Source organism: Podarcis vaucheri (assembly GCF_965113315.1).
Source record: "Podarcis vaucheri genome assembly, chromosome: 12".
Taxonomy (NCBI): domain Eukaryota; kingdom Metazoa; phylum Chordata; class Lepidosauria; order Squamata; family Lacertidae; genus Podarcis; species Podarcis vaucheri.
Window position 1 is genome coordinate 40633309 of NC_138750.1, and position 20500 is coordinate 40653808.

A 20500-nucleotide genomic window follows, 5' to 3' on the forward strand; every position below is an offset into this window, starting at 1 on the left:
GTACTTGTATTATACAGTGAATGATTTTCCAATTTAAGTCACATTCATTCATATTTTATGTAGTGTCGGGGGGGAGGCTTTTCTGGTTTAAAGCTTAACATTTATTGTCATAATGATATTTCTGTCTTAATTCTACTTCATTCTTAAGACATTTAGTTCTGCAGGGTGGTGGAAATGAAACTTGCCCTCATTACATGGTTGCACAGAAAGAGGTTGGAAAGTTCTTGCAAATGGAAAAAATTTGCTTGTACAAAAAACGCCTTTCATATTGATATCAACATGCCTTGTCTAATTCTCTCCACGAGTACTCTGTGACATTAATAGTTGAAACTTTCAAATAGCAACCTCTAACAACCTATGGACACATTTTACATCAAGGATTGGGAACCTGTGGCCCTGCAGTTCCTGTTGGACTTCAGTTCTCATCAACATGGCCAGTGATTATGGGAGCTGTAATCTAGAGAACCACAGGTTAGCCATCCCTGTTCTGCATGTTGAATTTTTACCAGTGGTTGGGATGTAAAAAACATTACTTGTTCCACATACTGAAGGGTTGGCATTTCTTAAACAGGAGCCCACGGTGCCACATGTCAAACCACCTGAGGGGACTTCTAGAAATAAGACACGCCCTTCAGATGTTGTCAGACTACAATTCCCATTATTCTTGATCATTGGTCTTTCTGGCTGGGTTTGATGGCAATGTAGTACAATAGCATCTGGATGACACCATGTTGATTACCCCTGGTAGATTGGCATGGGAATCTGCTCTTTAAAAAAGAAAGTAAAAAATCCCACTGACATGCCTATGAATCCCAATCAATATGCCATCCAAGATCTGTCTGTCATGTGTAAAGAGTGCAGCAGTGGAGGAGCTCATGTCAACCCTTACTGTTGGTTACGCTGACTGGGACTCAAAAACACCAGGAATGCCACAGGTTCCCCACCACTGGAATAGGGCAATATGTTTCCCACTGGAGTGGAGTCAGATCTACTCACTAATGAGAGCCATTCCAGTTCAAGAAATAAACATACCCAATTCCCTTGACTGTTCCACATAAATATTGGTTTCCAGACCCTTGATCTTCTTAGTCACCCTCCTCTGTACACGATCCAGCTTGTCAATATCCACTTAACAGTTACCTCATCTAGCCCACATTTTACCAGCTTCTCCATAAGAATATGATGGGAGACTTTGTCAAAATTCTTACTGAACTCAATATACAGCACATCCACAGCATTCTCCCGATCCACCAAGCTTGAAACAAGCTTGAAACATGGTAGAGAGAGAGAGAGAGAGAGAGAGATTCATTCAGCATGGATTGTTTTTGAGAAACCCAAGCTGGTCTTAGTAATCACAATATCCTTTTCCAAGTGCTCAGACTGACCATTTAATTATCTTTACTAGTTAAACCCACTCCCCTTCATATGAGCCAGAACTAGATTGAAAACCCTTTCTTCTTTTTCTGACTATCTATGATGTGACCTCCCTGGTTGCAGATTTCACTTGTGGAAGTGATACCTGTACTGATTACCTTGCTAAGTTTTAGATAGTTATATGACCGTGGAATTGTGTGATTTTGACCTCTGCTGTGATGCAGTCATGGATTCATAAACTTTCATTAAGCATAAGATCAGTTGAGAAAGGCGTTAAGTCAGCAGTGAGCTAATAAAAGAAGAACTGAGGGATGAGACTGAGAACAGGAAAGATGGAATATTAGCAAGCAAATCAAACGTGAAAAATGTCAACAAGTGGCGCACAAATCCAAAGCACACCTTAAGCCACTTTACACTTCTAGATCTTGAGATATTGATGCATTTAATATTAGAGTTGTGAATAAAAGTATATTTGACTTATGAATGTGGGGCCAATCTGTCAGTCAAATTAAATTAAATTAAAATACGCATTGAGAACTGTGCCACTTCAGAGCTGAGGTAGTTAACAACATGACGGGATATTTTATCCTCAGCAAAACCCTCTTGCCCCATGGAAAGTCACAGTGTTAGAAGACTTCAAACAGACTTTTTCCTGATATGCTAATTTGCCATGCACGTATGGTTTGGATTATTATTTTTTGTATATGGAAACAAATCATCTCCCTCTTGTATTCTGAAGTACAGTCTCAGGAGAACAGCATCTTGTGGTGCTACTTTTTCCTGCTGAAAATGTACACTAGTGGCAATGTGGAGACACGTGGGAAAAATCTCCAAATAAAACACAATTTTTAATGTGTGGTAAGATGTAATTTCTCTTTCAGGACCACTGTTCTGGCTTTTTGATCCAAGAATTGAACACTTTCTTCTTCTTACAGATGTGGACTGCATGATTTAATTGCAGCTGTTCTTGCTTTTGAGTATCACAGTCATTCTGTTTCCTTTTCAGATTTGAGCTCTTTTTAGAAAGTCATTTCTCCTTGATCTTTGCCTTGTTTTTTATATCTTCTTTCAGTGCTTCACATAGTGCTATGCAGCTCTTCTAGAATGTTATATCATCAAAAGTGAAGCTTCAAAATTAGGATGCATCGAACCATATAAAGACAAACATTTGTGAATGCATAAATAAATTAACCTCAAAGACTTTAGTCAAAACTAAAGTGTACTATGTGTACAAAGTGGAAGCATCAAGAAGGAGACTTGCATGTCTGCATATATGTAGTTGTCAAAATACAGTTACATAAAATGCTGACCAGATATATAACGGAGTCCAAATAGCCGTATCTGAGTGGAAGATCGTATGTTTTGCATACAAACACATAACCGTCTCCACTGACGTCTATTTTAGCTCTAATTGAATGTCATTTACAACTTGGGATCAGGATACCTAAAGGGTCTTGAGATCTTCAGACCCCCTTCTCTGAGTGCCCCTGCCAGGTGAAGTGCAGTAGGTAGTTAAGGGTGAAAGGGCCTTTTCAGTAGTGGCACCCTGGTTATCATATGTCCTTCCCAAAGAGGCTCAACTAGTGCCTACTTTGTTGTCATTTTGGTGCCAGGCAAATACCTCCCCTCCAGCAATGCCTTTATTTATTTATTTAAAATTGTATCAATCAAACAATCAATCAATTAATTTATTGTACTAGCCAAAGGCCATGACAAATACATACAATCAGTTTATAACTCAACTAACATTCACCTCAATGGGGCTTGTGCTCCTTGTTTCAGTACATGGCCATTCATGATCTTTGAAGTACCTTTCCAACTTAGTGGTACCTCGCAAGACGAATGCCTCGCAAGACAAAAAACGCGCAAGACGAAAGAGTTTCCCATTTTTTGAGTCGTTCCGCAAGACGAATTTCCCTATGGGCTTGCTTCGCAAGACGAAACGTCTTGCGAGTTCTTGCGAGTTTGTTTCCTTTTTCTTAAAGCTGCTAAGCCATTAATAGCCACTAAGCCGCTAAGCCGTTAATAGCCGCTTAGCCGCTAAGACGAAAAAACCGCAAGACGAAGAGACTCGCGGAACGGATTAATTTCGTCTTGTGAGGCACCACTGTATATTACACTAATTGAACTGTAGGGGCAGGGAGAATGGATAAGTGAGATGGAAATCAAATTAGCCTAAAGGAAGCAAGACAAAAATAAAACCACTGCTTTGCACAGGGAACATTATGCAATAGTTGATTTTAAAAATCAGCATAAAATATGAAGAGGATTACTGGCTACTGGGGCTTCTTTAACAGCTGGAGTAGGGCTTTTAAACTATCATATTTTGCTCAAGCAGCCAGCTGCTTAAGAAATTAGGCCACAGGGACTTTCAAACCCTTTTCAGCAGAAAAGAAGGAAATATACTGCAACTATTTTAAAGTAGAAACATGTCCCATTTGCTTGAGACCAGAAGAGCTGTGCAATACCATCCCTCTTCCTTAAAGTAATCCCTCCTTAAAAGCCATCTTTTCATCATGACTTCGGTTCAGCCAGTAGTCTCCATACCCTACTGCAACTGAAGTCATGTCTATATTGAATTCAGTGGGGCTTATGTCCAGGTAAGCAGTATTTGGAGTGCAGCCTTAGGTGATAACTAAGTACAGGGTCGCTGCTGGACAACCTGTTTATTAAGCATTTGATTTGTTCTTACAAAGTTTGTGGGGAAATTATTAGTTGTTAAACCAAGCAATTGTTATTTCACACTTTCTAGTGTCTTTCTCTATTACATTCCTTACTGCTATAAGCCTGTTTTGGCAGTGGGGTTTGTTGCTCACAAGCTCCAAATCCACTTTAATTGAATGTGCTGTTATATAACTGAATCCCAACTGCAAAATAGTCCGGACAGTCTTGATGTGTGCTAAGTACTTGCAAGAGAAGTAACCATATGGTCTTTCTCTGTTTACCCAGCCTCAGTTTCCCTCACTTTCATATGTACTTCCCCCAATATCACATTTTAACTGTTAAGCTCTTTGGTGCAGGGATCTCTCCTCTGGTACTCTGCAAACAGCTAGGAACACTAATGGTGCTATGCAATTAAATAAACCCATTGTGTGCCCAGCTACAGAGTCCCCACCCCAGTGTGCATAATACTAAAGGGTGTGTGTGTGTGTGTGTGTGTGTGTGTGTGTGTGTGTGAATGAACGAAAATGACACCCATCTGGGATTTAAAATGGCCACAACTTGAGCTATGAACGCTGATGATGCTATGCAATTAAAGAAATCCATTATAAAGCAAATTTCTCAGGATCTGCACACAGGGAGCTCTTCCTTTCTTTAACTTCCACTTCCACTTTCTAGTTCTCTCTTTCTCTAGTTCTGTGAGAAGCAGGAATGACCAGAGCTCTGACCGTTCAATATTTCCCTTTCTCTGTGCCAACTTTCTTGATAAACAATGAACAAAACAATGTAAAGGTCATGCTGACGTAGGTTTCAGAGACCAAATTACTCCTTGGAAGGGGAATCAGCCTTAGATTTGGGCTTCTCTGGAAATCTGTTGCTTTCTATATAAGATAGAAAAACCGTTTGGGAAACCATATGAGGTTTGCACAAGGCTGTCTTAAATGTCTTCAAAATGTATGTAATCTCTTATCACGTTATGTTATATTTTTGCCATGAATAAAACCAAAGGAAGCCAATGGACCCTGACACAATCTGATAAATTCTCTTTTTGAAGTACCCAGGTAGGCTAAAAGGGAGACATTTGAAATGGTAAATTCAAAGGTGAGTGAGGAAAGTGGTCAGTGGCCTATATTTCTATTTGTTTTATTTTTGCAAGCAGGATTTGCCCCACAGCCAGCTGTTGTAATATCGAGCTTAAAAAATGTATTGACTCCAGATAATTAAGCTAAGGTTTGATTGCTTGCTAAAAACCTATGTCTTTCTATACAAATGTTTTTAATGCTTAAGAGCATTAAATAAGGATTGGGGTTTGAGTACAACAATCATTTCTACACACCAATCAGTGGGCTCATCTGTCTAGTAGTCAACGCCCATTTTCCCCATTCTGGTTAATTCATTTTTCACTTGGTATTGGGTCTTGCTGGGATGCCGATAGACCAAAATGAATGGCTGATGGCAATACTTTGATTTTTAATTTCTCGAGAGATTGCTTCATCCCATGAAAGCCTGTATACTGTTTGTGTTGTATGTAGATTCTAGTTTCTCTGCTAGGTGTAGCTGTTGCATTTCAGGCAACACCATTAGGAACACTCTCATGCTCTCATATCACACAGATAGATATCTTTTCACTTCTTTTTCCAGTGTTCCTTCTAACTGGACCCAACTTTTCAAAACATTTAAATAGCTTCTTGTGTTTCTTGTTTTGAAAGTTTACTAATTTTTGTGAATCATTTATATCCTGTCCAAAAAACACAATTTGGGCAGCTTGAATTTCCCATCATGATATAGATTTCAAGCAGTATTCCGTTGGCATTGCTGCTACATTACAGTAAATAAACCGCACAGTTTTCACCTCCATGTCTTAACTTGTATGTGTACAGGTGATATTCAAACATTCTATCCCCATGGCTACTAACAGAAATGGTGGACATGAGGATGATGTGCGAGAAATGGCATGGAGAAGCTCCATGTACTTACCAGAGAGACACTGAGGGCTTGTTTATTTAAGAAAACAAACAATCCAGTTTTAATAAAGAGAAATAGCAGAGATGAATACAACAGAGAAACCTACGTCAAAAAGCTAAACAACAGACCCTTTCCAAACTCCATTCTCACTCTACTTAAACCTTGTTTTAAACACCCACTCCCCACCCTCTCTCCTGCTCACTCTATTCAAACCTTTGCCATTCTTTAGAATCACCACTGTTATCGTCTTACTATTCCTTCAGCTCTACTTTATTCAAACTTCTGCTGTTGTTTAAAATGGTGACTTTCCCTCTCTCAGTATCTCAAGTCTCCACCATTGTTTAAAACAGCCACTTTTTCCACTTCAGAGTCTTCATGTCTTTGTGATTATACTCAGAAATTCTCCTCCTTCCATTCCTCATCCACCACATTCAAGAGGGATAAAGCATTCAGAGTTCTCAAATACTGTATTGCATAGTATGAAGGCACTTTACTCGGACCTCTGCCATTGTTTAAAAGCACATTTTTCTTTTCGGTTTTCTCCATCTCCACTTTACTCAATTTTTTGCCTTTGTTTTAAATAATGTTTCCCCTTCTCAGTGTCCGTTCTTCTTCACCCCCATACCATGGAACCAAGAAATGAACTTCTCTGCTTGGTATCAAATAATAATAATAATAATAATAATAATAAATTTTATTTATATCCCGCCCTCCCCAGCCGAAGCTGGGCTCAGGGCGGCTAACAACAATCAAAATAGTTCAACATTCTAAAACATTCATTATAAAATTAATTAAATCAAATTAAAATCAAATTAATGGCAACCATCAAGCAAAATTTTGTGCAGATTGCCAGAGGAGGGGGTCAGGCTGCGCCCTGACAAAAGGCCTGGTGGAACAGCTCTGTCTTGCAGGCCCTGCGGAAGGATGTCAGGTCCTGCAGGGCCCTAGTCTCTTGTGACAGAGCGTTCCACCAGATTGGAGCCGCGGCCGAGAAGGCCCTGGCTCTAGTTGAGGCCAGCCTAACCTCTCTGAGGCCTGGGATCTTTAGGGTGTTTTTATTTGCAGACCGTAAGTTTCTCTGTGGGACATACCAGGAGAGGCGGTCCCGTAGGTACGAGGGTCCTAGGCCGTATAGGGCTTTAAAGGTTAAGACCAGCACCTTAAACCTGATCCTGTACTCCACCGGGAGCCAGTGCAGCTGGTACAGCACCGGATGGATATGATCTCGCAGCGAAGACCCCATAAGGAGTCTCGCCGCAGCATTCTGCACCCGCTGGAGTTTCTGGGTCAGTCTCAAGGGCAGCCCCACGTAGCGTGAGTTACAATAATCCAGTCTGGAGGTGACCGTCGCATGGATCACAGTGGCTAGGTCAGGGCGAGAGAGATAAGGAGCCAACTGCTTAGCTTGGCGGAGATGAAAAAATGCCACCTTTGTTATAGCTGTAATCTGCGCCTCCATAGAGAGGGAGGTATCGAAGATTACACCCAAACTCTTCACGGACGATGCTGGCACTAATTGCACCCCCGCAAGAGACGGGAGTTGCCCCCTCGATCCCATATCGCTCCGTCCCAGCCAGAGGACCTCTGTCTTCGAAGGATTTAACTTCAACCGGCTCCCACGTAACCATCCAGCCACAGCTTCCAGGCATCTGGTCAGTGTATCTGGGGCCGAGTCAGGATGGCCATCCATCAACAGATAGAGTTGGGTGTCATCGGCATACTGATGGCAACCCAGCCCAAAACTCCGGACAAGCTGGGCGAGGGGGCGCATAAAGATGTTAAAAAGCATCGGGGAGAGAATCGCACCCTGAGGCACTCCACACACCAAGGAGTGACGCGATGACAATTCCCCCCCAAGCGCCACCCTCTGTCCCCGACCGGAGAGAAACGAGCGCAGCCATTGAAGGACTGTGCCCTGGATCCCCACGTCGGCAAGGCGGCGGTCCAGGAGTTCGTGATCGACCATGTCGAAGGCTGCTGACAGATCTAGAAGAATCAGCAGCCCCGACCCGCCTCGATCCAGCTGCCTGCGGAGATCATCTGTTAGGGCGACCAGAGCCGTCTCGGTCCCATGACCAGCGCGGAAGCCGGACTGGAATGGGTCGAGAGCAGATGTTTCATCCAGAAACCTACCAAGCTGTTCAGCAACCGCTCTCTCAATCACCTTACCCAGGAATGGAAGATTCGAAACCGGGCGGTAATTGGATAGATCTAAAGGATCTAATGATGTTTTCTTTAAGAGCGGACGCACCACTGCCTCCTTCAGTTCCCCTGGGAATATCCCAGTGCCAAGGGACAAATTGATGATATCACCCAGGGGGGCCCGCACCTCGTCTGGACACGCTCTAATCAGCCAGGACGGGCACGGGTCAAGAGGACAAGTGGTGGGCTTTCCAGCTTGGAGGAGTCTGTCCACATCGGCTGGGGATATCCGGTCAAAGTGGTCCAATACTGGACCCGAGGACAGTCGAGGGGCCTCCAGTTCCTTTATTGTATCCAAATTGGCAGGGAGGTCATGGCGGAGCAACAGGACCTTCTCCGCAAAAAAGCCCGCAAATGCCTCGCAGCTGTGTGTCAAATTGTTATTTAAATTTGGCTGTCCTTCGAGGGACGTTAAAGACCTAATTATACTAAATAATTGCGCCGGGCGAGAGCTAGCGGAGGCAATGGAGGCCGAGAAGTAGGACTTCTTAGCAGCCTTCACTGCCATCTCGTAGGTTTTCATAAAAACCTATAAGATGTTCTTGAAGCTCCGTCACGGGCACCCCGCCATACTCGCTCTAGCCGTCTGAGGTCCCGCTTCATTTTCCGAAGCTCCTCGGTAAACCAGGGAGCCCGGTTTCTGCGGGGTCGCAGAGGGCGCCTAGGTGCGATCTCATCGATGGCTGCCAGGAGCTGGATATTCCAGCCCTCAACAAGCTCAGTCAATGAGTCGCCAGGGGGAGCAAGGTCCCACAAGGCCTGACGGAATCTATCAGGGTCCATCAGCCTCCGCGGGCGAGCCCAAATTGGCTCGCCACCTAAGCAGGGTGGGGGTGGAAAATCAATCCTGGCTTTCAGTGCGTAGTGATCAGACCATGGCACCTTCATCGAGGGAGACATGATCACATCTATACCGGCGCCAAAGATCAAATCCAGCGTGTGGCCTGCTTGATGTGTGGGGCCCGAAACAAACTGGGAGAGCCCTAGTGTCGCCATGGAAGACACCAGGTCCAGAGCCTGTGAGGAGGGAGCGGCATCAGCATGGATGTTGAAGTCCCCCAGTACCAATAGGTTGGGGAACTCCAAGGCCCAGCCGGCCACCGCCTCCAACAGGCCTGACAGGGTGGCTGCTGGTGCGCTAGGTGGCCAGTACACCAGCCAGACAGCCAAGCTCACCTCGGAGCCCCACACTAGGCCAACACATTCAATGCCGGGGATCGATGGCGATGGTAGAGCCCTGAAAGAACAGTCTTCTCGGATTAATAATGCCACCCCTCCCCCCCGGCCCACAGTCCGCGACTGGTGGAGGACGGAGAAACCCGGGGGCGCCATCTCTCGTAAGGTAACAGTTTCCCCTTCGCGCACCCAGGTCTCTGTCACACAAGCCAGGTCAACCCCCTGCGAGGTGAAGAAGTCTCGCAGGGTGGCGGTTTTTTTGCCTATAGACCTGGCATTGCACAACACCAGTGACGGAGGTGAGTAATCCTTGCTCACCCTACCTTCGTCCCTCGGGATGGGGCGCAGATTGGAAGGGGTACGAGCATATCCATATCTCGATCCCCTTCGCCTATGACATCTGCCCCCACCGCCATACCTCCCTCGCTAAAAATGCTAAATATGCTAAAAATGCAATACTGATGTTATTTGACACCGGTTAAATTGGCCGAAATGTATAGAAAAGACTCAAAAATCTGTTGGAAATGTCTAGAAGCTGAGGGTACATTTATGGTGGAAATGTAATCGGGAAAAGGATTTTTGGGAAATGGTGTATAACAAGTTAGAAAAAATATTTTAATTTACATTTCCCAAGAGACCAGAATCATTCCTTCTTGGCATAATTGGAAATGAGTTACCAAAAAAAGCCCATAATTTATTCTTGTATGCAACAACAGCTGCAAGGATAGCATACACAAGATACTGGAAACAAAGAGAGATTCCAGGGAAAGAACAATAGTTAAATAAACTAATCAAATATGTTGAGCTTGCAAGTATGACATCTAAAATAAGAAATAGACAATAAACAGACGAAGAGTGAGTGGGAGTATTTAGGGGAATATTTTTTTTTAAAAAATGATCTTAAATATAAATTCCAGGTAGGGGTTACCTCTTCACCAGCAGTTCACAATATAAAGGATGTAGGAAGGTGGAAAATAAGGTGAAGGTATTTTTGTATATGCAGCTAATTAAGATGTACAAAAAACCAGAGCCCGATTTCTGTTCTTATCCTGAAGCAAAGTTCTTAACCTGAAGCACTATTTCTGGGTTAGCAGAGTGTGTAACCTGAAGTGTATGTAACCCGAAGTTCCACTGTATAAGAATGGAAAATGATATGAGTGTATAACTGAAAGTTTACAAATAAAAGTAAAAAAAAGCAAATGCAGGATTATGAGGATGAGGCACTATAAATCCAATGGAGGCTGAGTGATGATATTCTAACATTTTTATTACATAGAAATTTCATTTCAGTGGTCTTTCTCTATGTGCTCCTGAAACATCACCTTACTCCCCCTCTACTAATTGGTATTAAGATATTTCCATAGTATGAGAAGAATGATTTCAGTTTTAAATAATTCATGTTACATGTGATTTTTTTTCTTGTCCTTGATGGATGACTGATCATTTATTTATTATATTTTCTGGTGCTTTATTTTCTGAAATAAATTTTTAATGGGCATCAAATCAATTAGGATGCATTTTGCTATCGTAGATTTAACTGTTAACACATGGGTGCTGATGGCTTAGAAATTGGTGGTTGACTTAGGGAGCAATCCAAACCCAAGATCCACCAGGATGAGCAAGTTAGATTGAATCCAGTAGATACCCAGCTTGTTTGGATAAAGCTTGTGGCAAGGGTCTAGAGAGCAAGTGGTTGCCCTGACCGATCCATATACCAACAATTTAATATTAAGCCAATGAGAAATCCCAAGGCACCAACTAGATAATTACTAACAATGGATGAAAATGCATCAAGTTCCAAATGAATGCAATAGATAGAACATGCCATTCTGATAATAAATCCTCTCAATAAATTCTTGCTTGTTGTTCAGATTAAATATGATTACAAAATTGGCTGAATCACAAGGTATTCAGTCTTCTTCCAAGATACTCCAATCCCGTCCCATTTGCCCTCAAAGGACACCCATTTATTAACAACCATTATATAGGCATAGGCAAACTCGGCCCTCCAGATGTTTTGGGACTACAGCTCCCATCATCCCTGACCACTGGCCCTGTTAGCAAGGGGTGATGGGAGTTGTAGTCCCAAAACGTCTGGAGGGCCGAGTTTGCCTTATGCCTGCATTAGACAATTCATGGTGGTAATGATGAGTTTTTCTGTTTGTTTATTTATAGCATTCTTATCCTGTCTTTCCTCCAAGGAGCTCCAGGTGGCATATGATTCTCCCCCCCCCCCATTTAATCCCCACAACAACCCTGAGAGGTAGGTTAGGCTGAGAGCCAGTCACTGGCCCAAGGTCACCCAGTGAACTCCCTGACCAAGTGCAGATTTGAACCCTGGTCTCCCAGCTGCTGGTCCTACACTCTGACCAATACACCACACATTTATTTTCCACCTAATCAAAATCATTGGAAGGCTGCACACTAATAAAAATAAAAGAATCATAAAACCTTTTTTTTAAAGTCATAATTACAGATCGCACCACTAACACACAAATAAGACTAAAGCAGCAGTATCTAAATAAACCATCACACAAAAATGACTGCCTTCCAAAAACCTACAAAAATGATGAATAAGCTGACGCTAACGGCCGGTGCAAATAATTGTTTTCACCTATGCAGGCGTGAAACGCAGATGTTGGGAAACACATTTAAGTCTGGGATACAGTATTTTGTTGGCCACCCTGATTGCAAAACAAGCATAAACAGTTGATAGCAACCCTATCCAGTTACTCTTTCATGCCTCTTATCCTCTTGTAATCCCCATTGCATGAAGGGGGCAGCAAAGATCACTTGCCCCCCTGCCATGTCCCTACTGTGGGAATTAAATTTTAGTTTCCATTTGCAGAGCATGTGAAAGACAGCCCTGGGTTGTTTGTAGTTTAATTAGTTCTGTTGCCCACCCCCCATATAAACTACCCAAGACACTTTCTTTTAAAGTTTAAATAACAAAGAACTTTTACTTACTGTACTTGCAGTTGCAGATTAAATATACAATGTAGGTAGGTGATACTTCAGTTGCTAAAACATCTTCCATAGATTAAGCTGTTACAGACTAACTAACTGAGGCAGACAGCAGCACAACGCAACATACCTGCTGCTCTAATGGTTAAACTGTATAATAATAATAATAATTTATTTATATCCCGCCCATCTGGCTGGGCTTCCCCAGCCACTCTGGGCGGCTTCCAACCAAATATTAAAATACAGTAATACATGTATGTACTACTTGCTGTCACGGCTGTACCCAAAGCCATAACTGCCTCAGGCTTATGGCATCTCAGAGTTCTACAACTCTTTACATACACATTTTGGATGCTAACATCCCACACCTATTGCCATTCCTGCAGCTCCTTGGTTTTGTAATGGGAAGTCTTTTCTTCTTGAGAATTTAAGAACATAGGAAAAGCCTGCTGAATTAGGTCAATGGCCTGTATAGTCCAGCATCCTCATCTCACAGTAGCCATCCGGATGCCCATGGGAAGCCTGAAAGCAGGACCTCAGGGCAACAGCACACATGTGATTCCTGGCAACTGGTATTCAGAGGCCAGTAGAGCCTAGGCCAGTAGAGGTAGTGTAGGACCCACATAGAGCTTAGAGATCACGGCTCTCCTGGAAATCTCCCTGCTGCAGAAGTTCAGCCTCCAGCATATAGTGAGCTGCAGGAATGGTGACAGGGATGGGCTAAGATTCATCCCTTCTCTCCTGCTTGCACAATCATAATTGCTTATGGAGGTGACAACAACTGTATGAGTAGAGCTAGTGTTCAGCTCCATTACTTTGATCTCATTTGGAAATGGACAGTCATCAGTCATTAATGCCATTCCATGTATCTACAGTGCCCCAGTGGAGCATCATTATACCAATATGAACCTCCTATGCATATAGTGAGTGTGATGTTGTATATGAATTTCATGGGGAGGTAATCGCCGCCATTAGATCAGCAAGCAGAACTGTGTGGTTAGATTAAAGCTACCCTCAGTGACTACAATGGATCTAGGTAGCTGATCAGTGAAAACTAAAATATAATGTTTACATTATATGCCTGTCAGAGTGTCAAAATTAAAGCTCATGGCTTGTGTAATCAAAACAAGATGCTCTAATTCCCCATCCTACTTAATTGTGATTTTGTCATCAGCATTTTAAAACAGTATCGTATTTACATAATAGACTTTAATTGCCTTGTTTTCACATGGATACAAGCAATTAAAGCTGTTTTCATGGCCCAAATCTCTTAATACTTTAAGGAGTTCTAATACTGAAAGTGATTTGCAAACTATTTTTATGGGGGGGGGAGTTAAAATGAAAGTTTTACAGCCCTTTATTGGTGTATCTGCAAAGGATTTGGCATTTATTTTCATCACTCCAGTCAATAACAGCATTGAAGGATATATATCATAAGTTGCATTGCAAAACAACCGTATTTCAGAATTGCAGTTTAAAAATTTAAACCTTAATATTTTCTTGGTGGGATACTTAAAAACTTGACGGTAAATGAATAATGCATTTGAAAACTGTATTCATTCTATTGCAAACATTTATAAAGGAACAATTTTCTTGCGAAATGAGAAACCTGATGGGAAAATTAATGTACTGACATCATCACCCCTACTGCACGGCTACAACTCCCACATGTTTTCTTAAGACCCAGCTGAATTGCAGCCTTCCAAGGGTACTGTACCCTTGTTCTTTGCAGGCTCACTATGACAATATGACATGCTTCCTGGGTTGGGGCATCCTTGCTGATAGGCAAGCTCAGCCGTGAAGTTTCAGAAAGGTGGTGAAAATACTATGGGTTGGGGATTGGAACCCTCCTAAACCCAAAAAATTAATAAATGGTACATTTTTGATTATTTGGGATATGAAGAGAGAAATACAAGCTGCAGAACCAGACAAGGAATCCCGGGACTGGCTTATGCAAACCAGCCTGGCCAGGCTACTGAAGAGAAAAGTCATTAGCAAGACAAAAGGTGTTGATGGTCCATCTAAGAGGAATCATTGGGCCTGGGCAGAGAGAGGTTGCCAAGGTGGTTCCCTCACTTCAAGAAATGAAGTCACAGGGAACCAGGCGGAGGGTCTTCTCAGTAGTGGCGCCTGCCCTGTGGAACCCCCTCCCATCAGACGTCAAACAGATCAAACAACTACACAACTTTACAAAGACAACTGAAGGAAGCCCTGTTTTGGGAAGTTTTTAATGTTTTAGATTTTGCTGTGCTTTTATTATGCTGGAAGCCACACAGAGTGGCTGGGGCAACCTAGTCAGATGGGCGGGGTATAAGTAATAAGTAACTATTATTGTTATTGTTGTTGATGATGATGATTAAATAATGAGAGAGGCACCCGCATGTAAATGCTCTTACATGGTCTCTTTGGTCTCACTTTGTGCAAACTGAGAGTTCATTACCGTTCTCCTATGACTGCATATTGGAGGGAAGGACAAACAATGGTAGCAGTGAGCAAGTCATTTTTCTGGGAATTGCTGACTTTTCCACTGAGGAATCCCTGATACGCTGAGGAACTGCAGGGTTCCTAGTAAACAATTTGAAAAGCATTGGTGTGTAGAATATTGATTCAGCTCATCAGGGGGCAGCAATTTAGTAGAGGTGATTGGTGGGAAGAGGCTATACATCAGTAGTAGTGCACCTGCACGGCATACACAAGACTCCCTGCATTCTTCAGCTAAAAGGATCTCAAGTAATAGATCTAGCTCCTTCCCATGACTTGAAGAGCTAGTCCAAGTGCACTGTACTGGGACTAAATGGACCAATAGTCTGACTAACTAGAAGAGAGGTTCATATGTTCACACAAGCTGAAAGCCATACTTGCCTCCTGAAGACTGATGTTTTTTGCTGTGACAGATTTGGAAGCTAGCTGTTCTTTTGCTGGGAAGTATAAACAAGTTTGTTGTCACAGCACTCATTAAGTTGGTCCATGGCCCCTGCTGTGTAATGACTGTTAATGTTTTTCAGGTTAGCACCCCCAATCTTAAGAAATCAGATTACCATATGCATATAATGCATTTGCAGTACCACCTTCTCCTCCTTCTCAAGTTGCACAGTTCTGTAGTTGTGAGTGCAAACTGTTTTGGAATTCTTTTGAAAATAGGATTTGTTTTGGGTGCTTCCACCCCCCTCCACTTGTTATGCAATGAAACAGTTTTTCTGTAAATACACTTAGACAAATGCATGTTCTACAGTTCACGATGTTTATAAATTTTGAAAATTAAGTGGAGTGCCAAATGGGATTATATATTAAAGGAAATATGTACAGTGCTGCCGGGCACTTCCAGATTCCTTAGCACAGCATAGGTGCTGCACACAGGCTAGAGCGTTAGGTTTTGGCATTCAGGACCTATTAAATTTAATACAATTCCAGTCCTTACAAGCACAACAACTTTTCTCCTTGGGTAAGGTGACTGCTACCTCACTAGGCATGAGACAAACAATACTGCCAGAAACATATACATTTTGTCAGATAAAACTAGCATTATTGATTTTAAACTTTTCCTTATTCCATTCCCCAATCATATCTAGATCACATATGGGGAGCCTATGCCCATGGGCCACATGTTGTTGTTGTTAATTAAATTTATATACTGCCCTTCGTCCAAAGATCTCAGGGTGTTTGACATGTTTTGACACAGCTGATTTCCATGCATGTTGGGCCCCTTTGCTATCTGATTTGCCTCATCTGGTTTTCCTCCCCCACTTTTCTGATGGTTGATTGATTTATATTGTTGTTTTTATGACATTTTAATTTTAAAGTGTTGGCAAAGTCTTATTTTGTACTTGCGAGTAAAGGTAAAGGAAAAGGGACCCCTGACCATTAGGTCCAGTCATGGCCAACTCTGGGGTTGTGGCACTCATCTCGCTTTATTGGCCGAGGGAGCCGGCATACAGCTTCCGGGTCACGTGGCCAGCATGACTAAGCCACTTCTGGCGAACCAGAGCAGCGCACGGAAACGCCGTTTACCTTCCCGCCGGAGCGGTACCTATTTATCTACTTGCACTTTGACATGCTTTCAAACTGCTAGATTGGCAGGAGCAGGGACCAGGCAAGGGGAGCTCACCCCGTCGCAGGGATTCGAACCTCCGACCTTCTGATCGGCAAGTCCTAGGCTCTGTAGCACCACCCAAGTAGACTCTTGCAAAAAGCTCAGTCTCCACGTTTGTTTGAAATAAAGATTTGGACTGCAGCACCGGTAGTACTGCATCTAGCCCAGTACTGGCTGCTTTAACTGGCAGTGGCTCTCCAAGGTCTCAGATGAAGATCTGTGCCATAACCGACCTGATCCCTTTTATAAGTGAAGATGCCAAGGGCTGATCTTCTGCATGCATAACATGTGCTTACCACTATAATGTGGCACCTCTAGGTTGTTGTTGTTGTTTTTTTTAAAAAACATGGTCTCATCCCTTCTTGTGGACACTTACTTGGGAATAACTTGGGAATAGCAGTGCAATTCTGTACATGTCTGCACAGAAGTAAGTCCCATGGTGCTAAGTGGGGCTTATTCCTAGGTACGTGAGAATCACTGCCAAAATATGCAAAAGTTTGGGTGGCTGTTCTCTTTGGTCAGAATAGATAAATTTCAAAGTATATATTCCAGGGTGGGGAACCTGTGGCCCTCCTGATATTATTGGACTCCAGCTCCCATTATCCTCAGCCAGCATGAGGAAGAGTCAGGGATGGTAGGAACTGGAGTCCACCAACATCTGGAAAGCCGCAGGTTCCTATCCCTGATATAATGTCAGAAGTTAATCATTGAGATAATTCCCGGTCTAGAAATCCTTTTGTGAGAACAGTCCACAAAAAGCGCCTGGGATTTGAAACTGTATTTTAAAAAAGCTTGAAATACTTTTAAAGTCTTTTTTTACAGTAGGTGTCAGGTATGAAGCTAATGCATAGGGGAAAGGAGTTTATGTCAAGTTTTTTTGTTCTATTTCTAAGAACCACGGAGCAGAGAAGCAGAAAGACGGAGTGAGGTGGAATTTTAATCCTGGAGGCTTACTTGAATGTTCATATTTTATGAGGATTTAGCTATTAAAGGTTCATGCATAAGGGTGCCATATGTGAATATTAAATTACACTAATATTATTCAATCTCTAATATTGAATTACCCAAGTGCTTACAAAAATACATTCTACAGTCTCATGCTGCTGCCGGAAGGTAGGATGTTAAGAGGTAACATATGATATATAATTACAGAGGGATATTGACATCCCAGGCTTGCAGCAGAGCAGAGTATCATGTGGAACCTGCCCTTTGGGCAATTTTCAAACTTTTGTATAATGATGTATCCCTGCTGCTGGGACTACATTTCTACCCTTGCAATTGTATGGATTTCCATTGGTCTAACTGCCTACCTTCAGGCACTATCCAGGATTTTATGACTGCATTTATGTTCTCAAGGCAAGGGTTTCCACATTATCAATGCAAATCCTCATTGCACCAATTTACCTGTCCAGAGGAGTCATATTGCTGGCTGATCTTGCCCTCCAGGGAGTTCTTGATTGGTGTTTCCCTATCTAGGTCCTGCTTTGATAGTGATGTACCACCCAGGAATGATGTTTGCAGAAAAGGAATGTACATCACAGCAGCCGCATTGGTTGTAAAATGTCTTGCTTGGGAAAAGAGACTGGGTAACTTCAACATTAGGACTAATCTGACAAGAATTTGACCCCCTCCCAAGCAAGGCAGGTTTATTACTTTTAATAAAGTGAGATAGAAAGTGCAGAACTCTCTTTCCTACCCATGCCCCTCACCATGTTCACAAATTAGAGGTCAAATTCATAACATTCAGAGCACTGTGAGATCCAAGATTGGGGCAGGAGTTTTCCCATGGACAAAATGTTCTATGCCATCTGGTGTGGGCCAAAAACCTCACCACTGCCAGCACTGTGGCCCATTTCTCGTCCATTTTGGCCCAAAATATAGCACTAACTAGAAATAAAGGTATATTAATTCCTCGGTGTAGTTAGGAATTGGTGGTTAGACTAGGTGATGTCTGGCTACAACCTTTCTGTAAAACACTGAAACCTCCAGGAACAAGTTGGCGTTGACTTTTCCTTAAAAAAAATAAAAATAAAAGGCGTTCTTAAGTCCCCCAAATTATAAGCACCTTGTCTTTTCATATCCTTTTATGTTATAGATACAATGTAGGTTTCCCTTTTTCATGGAACTATTGGAACTGGCAGCCATTTTAAGAAGGCTGCTGTGAACAGAGACCATTTACTCGCCAGAAAGACCAAGCTCAAGCTGCTCAGGTCCAGCATCTGGACCAGATGTGGGGCTTGTTTCCTCCCTCCACATAGAACTGAGCTGCCAGCCGGGCATTTCATTGCTGGACACCAACTTCTGCCTGCACCCATTGTTGTCACCATTTCTGAGGTTCCAGAGGGGATGGTGAGGTTCAGAACTTAGATGGGGGTCCCAACAAGAGGCAATGCGAATTCCCAGTACTGAAGCCCCATTGGGCAGGGTGACGCACTCTCTGCTCTTGCCTCAATGGACATTAAGTCTCAACAGTCCCCATGAGCTCTGGGGGCTACCACAGTTCCGTGCTTCCCTTCTTTCTGTCATCAGTGGGTCTCTCATCAGGGCTGATGTTTGTTTTCTGGTAAATCCTGACATGTTCCTCCTTAAAGCAGGCGAACAGCCAGGAGGAAGAACATAAAAGTTGGGGGATTCCAGGAGCCAGTAATGCCCCTACCCTGCAAGAATGTGGACTTGGGCCAATCCAATATGTCAATCCTGGGTCCAATGAATTATGATATTGTAAGAAATTTGATTAAGTTTGAGAGGTTACTAAAAACCTGATAACTTAATTTAAAAATGTGTGTGTCATACTTTTTAATCAGTTTATCGCTGCTGCCATTTGATTTTATTAATAAGGAGAAATGGCCTTTAGTACTGTCTTGCATACTGTGTGCCACTGTTAATTCAATTTATCTGATGTTCTTTGTAGCACCAGGCGACTGAGTTGCACTGTAAAGCCACAAACTACTTCAGCTTGTCATAAAATGTGGAGCAATCCGGATAAATATTTTCCAAGTTTATACCTGTATGAATATGAAAACTGAACGCATTACATAAGCCATGCCGTACTAGAAGGAAAACTTCTTCTAGACCTGCAAAGTTTGAATCAGTTTTTAATGCACTTGTATTTTGAAATGGCATTTTTGTATACACATTTTGCAGGGTAATTGCTGCAATAATTCCATCAAGGACAAGGTATCTACAAAAACATTTTCAATGTACACAGCCAGCAACTTTTGTGCCTTGCTGTGTATCAATCTGGCAGCATTTTGGCCTTCTAAAGGAGACGTTTTTCAATGTTGTGATGGCTCTGTGGTTCCATCAGTGGAGTTGTGTGATTTCACCTACCAATGCAAGGATTGTAGTGATGCAGAACAATGTAAGTAGATGTCACTAATCTTAGTGCATTTCCTTTTTATGGTGTTAAATAGATTACAATACAATTCAAGAGTTTCTCACTGTTGTCCTAGAATCCAATATTAGTTGGATGCAATTAGTTCCTATCTCAGATCAGCTTTAAAACAAGTTTTGTAAAACATTGCTGTAGAAATCAAGTTCATATTTTGAAAATGGTCAGAGATCAAAGACCCAGAGATTGATAATTATATTAACTTGGTAAGCCTTTAGTAAGACCTTAGTATCATGGAACATTTGCCCCAAGGAAGAAGGCATTTGAAGACAGTTGGGGGTGGGGTTGTGCGGAGTGGGTGGTGGGTGGGATTGTGATAAGGTTGGGTATTTTGTGATTTTCTATTTCTCTTGATTACTGTTTTATGTACATATTTATATTTGCAGGGTTATTGCCCCCATTTTATTTAAGTATCATTAGGTATCATTTAGAAAACCAATACCCCACCTGCCCTCCTACTGCTTTTGCATCATTCAGGACAGGCTGCAACAATTAAAAAACACACAAAACTACTACATTGAATAAAATAACAGCATAAAAGCTGTAATAGGCTTGGCAGTTAAAGCATTCTAAAATAAGGGTCTAAACTTGGCTGAATATCTCTCCTCACTTTTGCAAGATCATTTTGCAAGATCATGTCCTCCATGAAAGTAGATTGGGGGTATATGGCAACATTA

At 42.4% G+C, this 20500-nt stretch overlaps 1 protein-coding gene and 1 long non-coding RNA gene across 7 annotated transcripts in view; one reads left to right on the plus strand and one right to left on the minus strand.

Moving 5' to 3' along the window:
• LOC309515654 overlaps positions 1–20500 on the minus strand; it is a 97647-nt gene that overhangs the window by 71500 nt on the left and 5647 nt on the right. The window lies entirely within an intron of this gene.
• MALRD1 (MAM and LDL receptor class A domain containing 1) overlaps positions 19496–20500 on the plus strand; it is a 226126-nt gene continuing 225121 nt past the window's right edge. Inside the window, exon 1 of the mRNA XM_082193611.1 lies at positions 19496–19793. Within this exon, the coding sequence (XP_082049737.1) occupies positions 19631–19793 (163 nt within the window). The 5' untranslated portion in view covers positions 19496–19630. The remainder of the gene's footprint in view (positions 19794–20500) is intronic.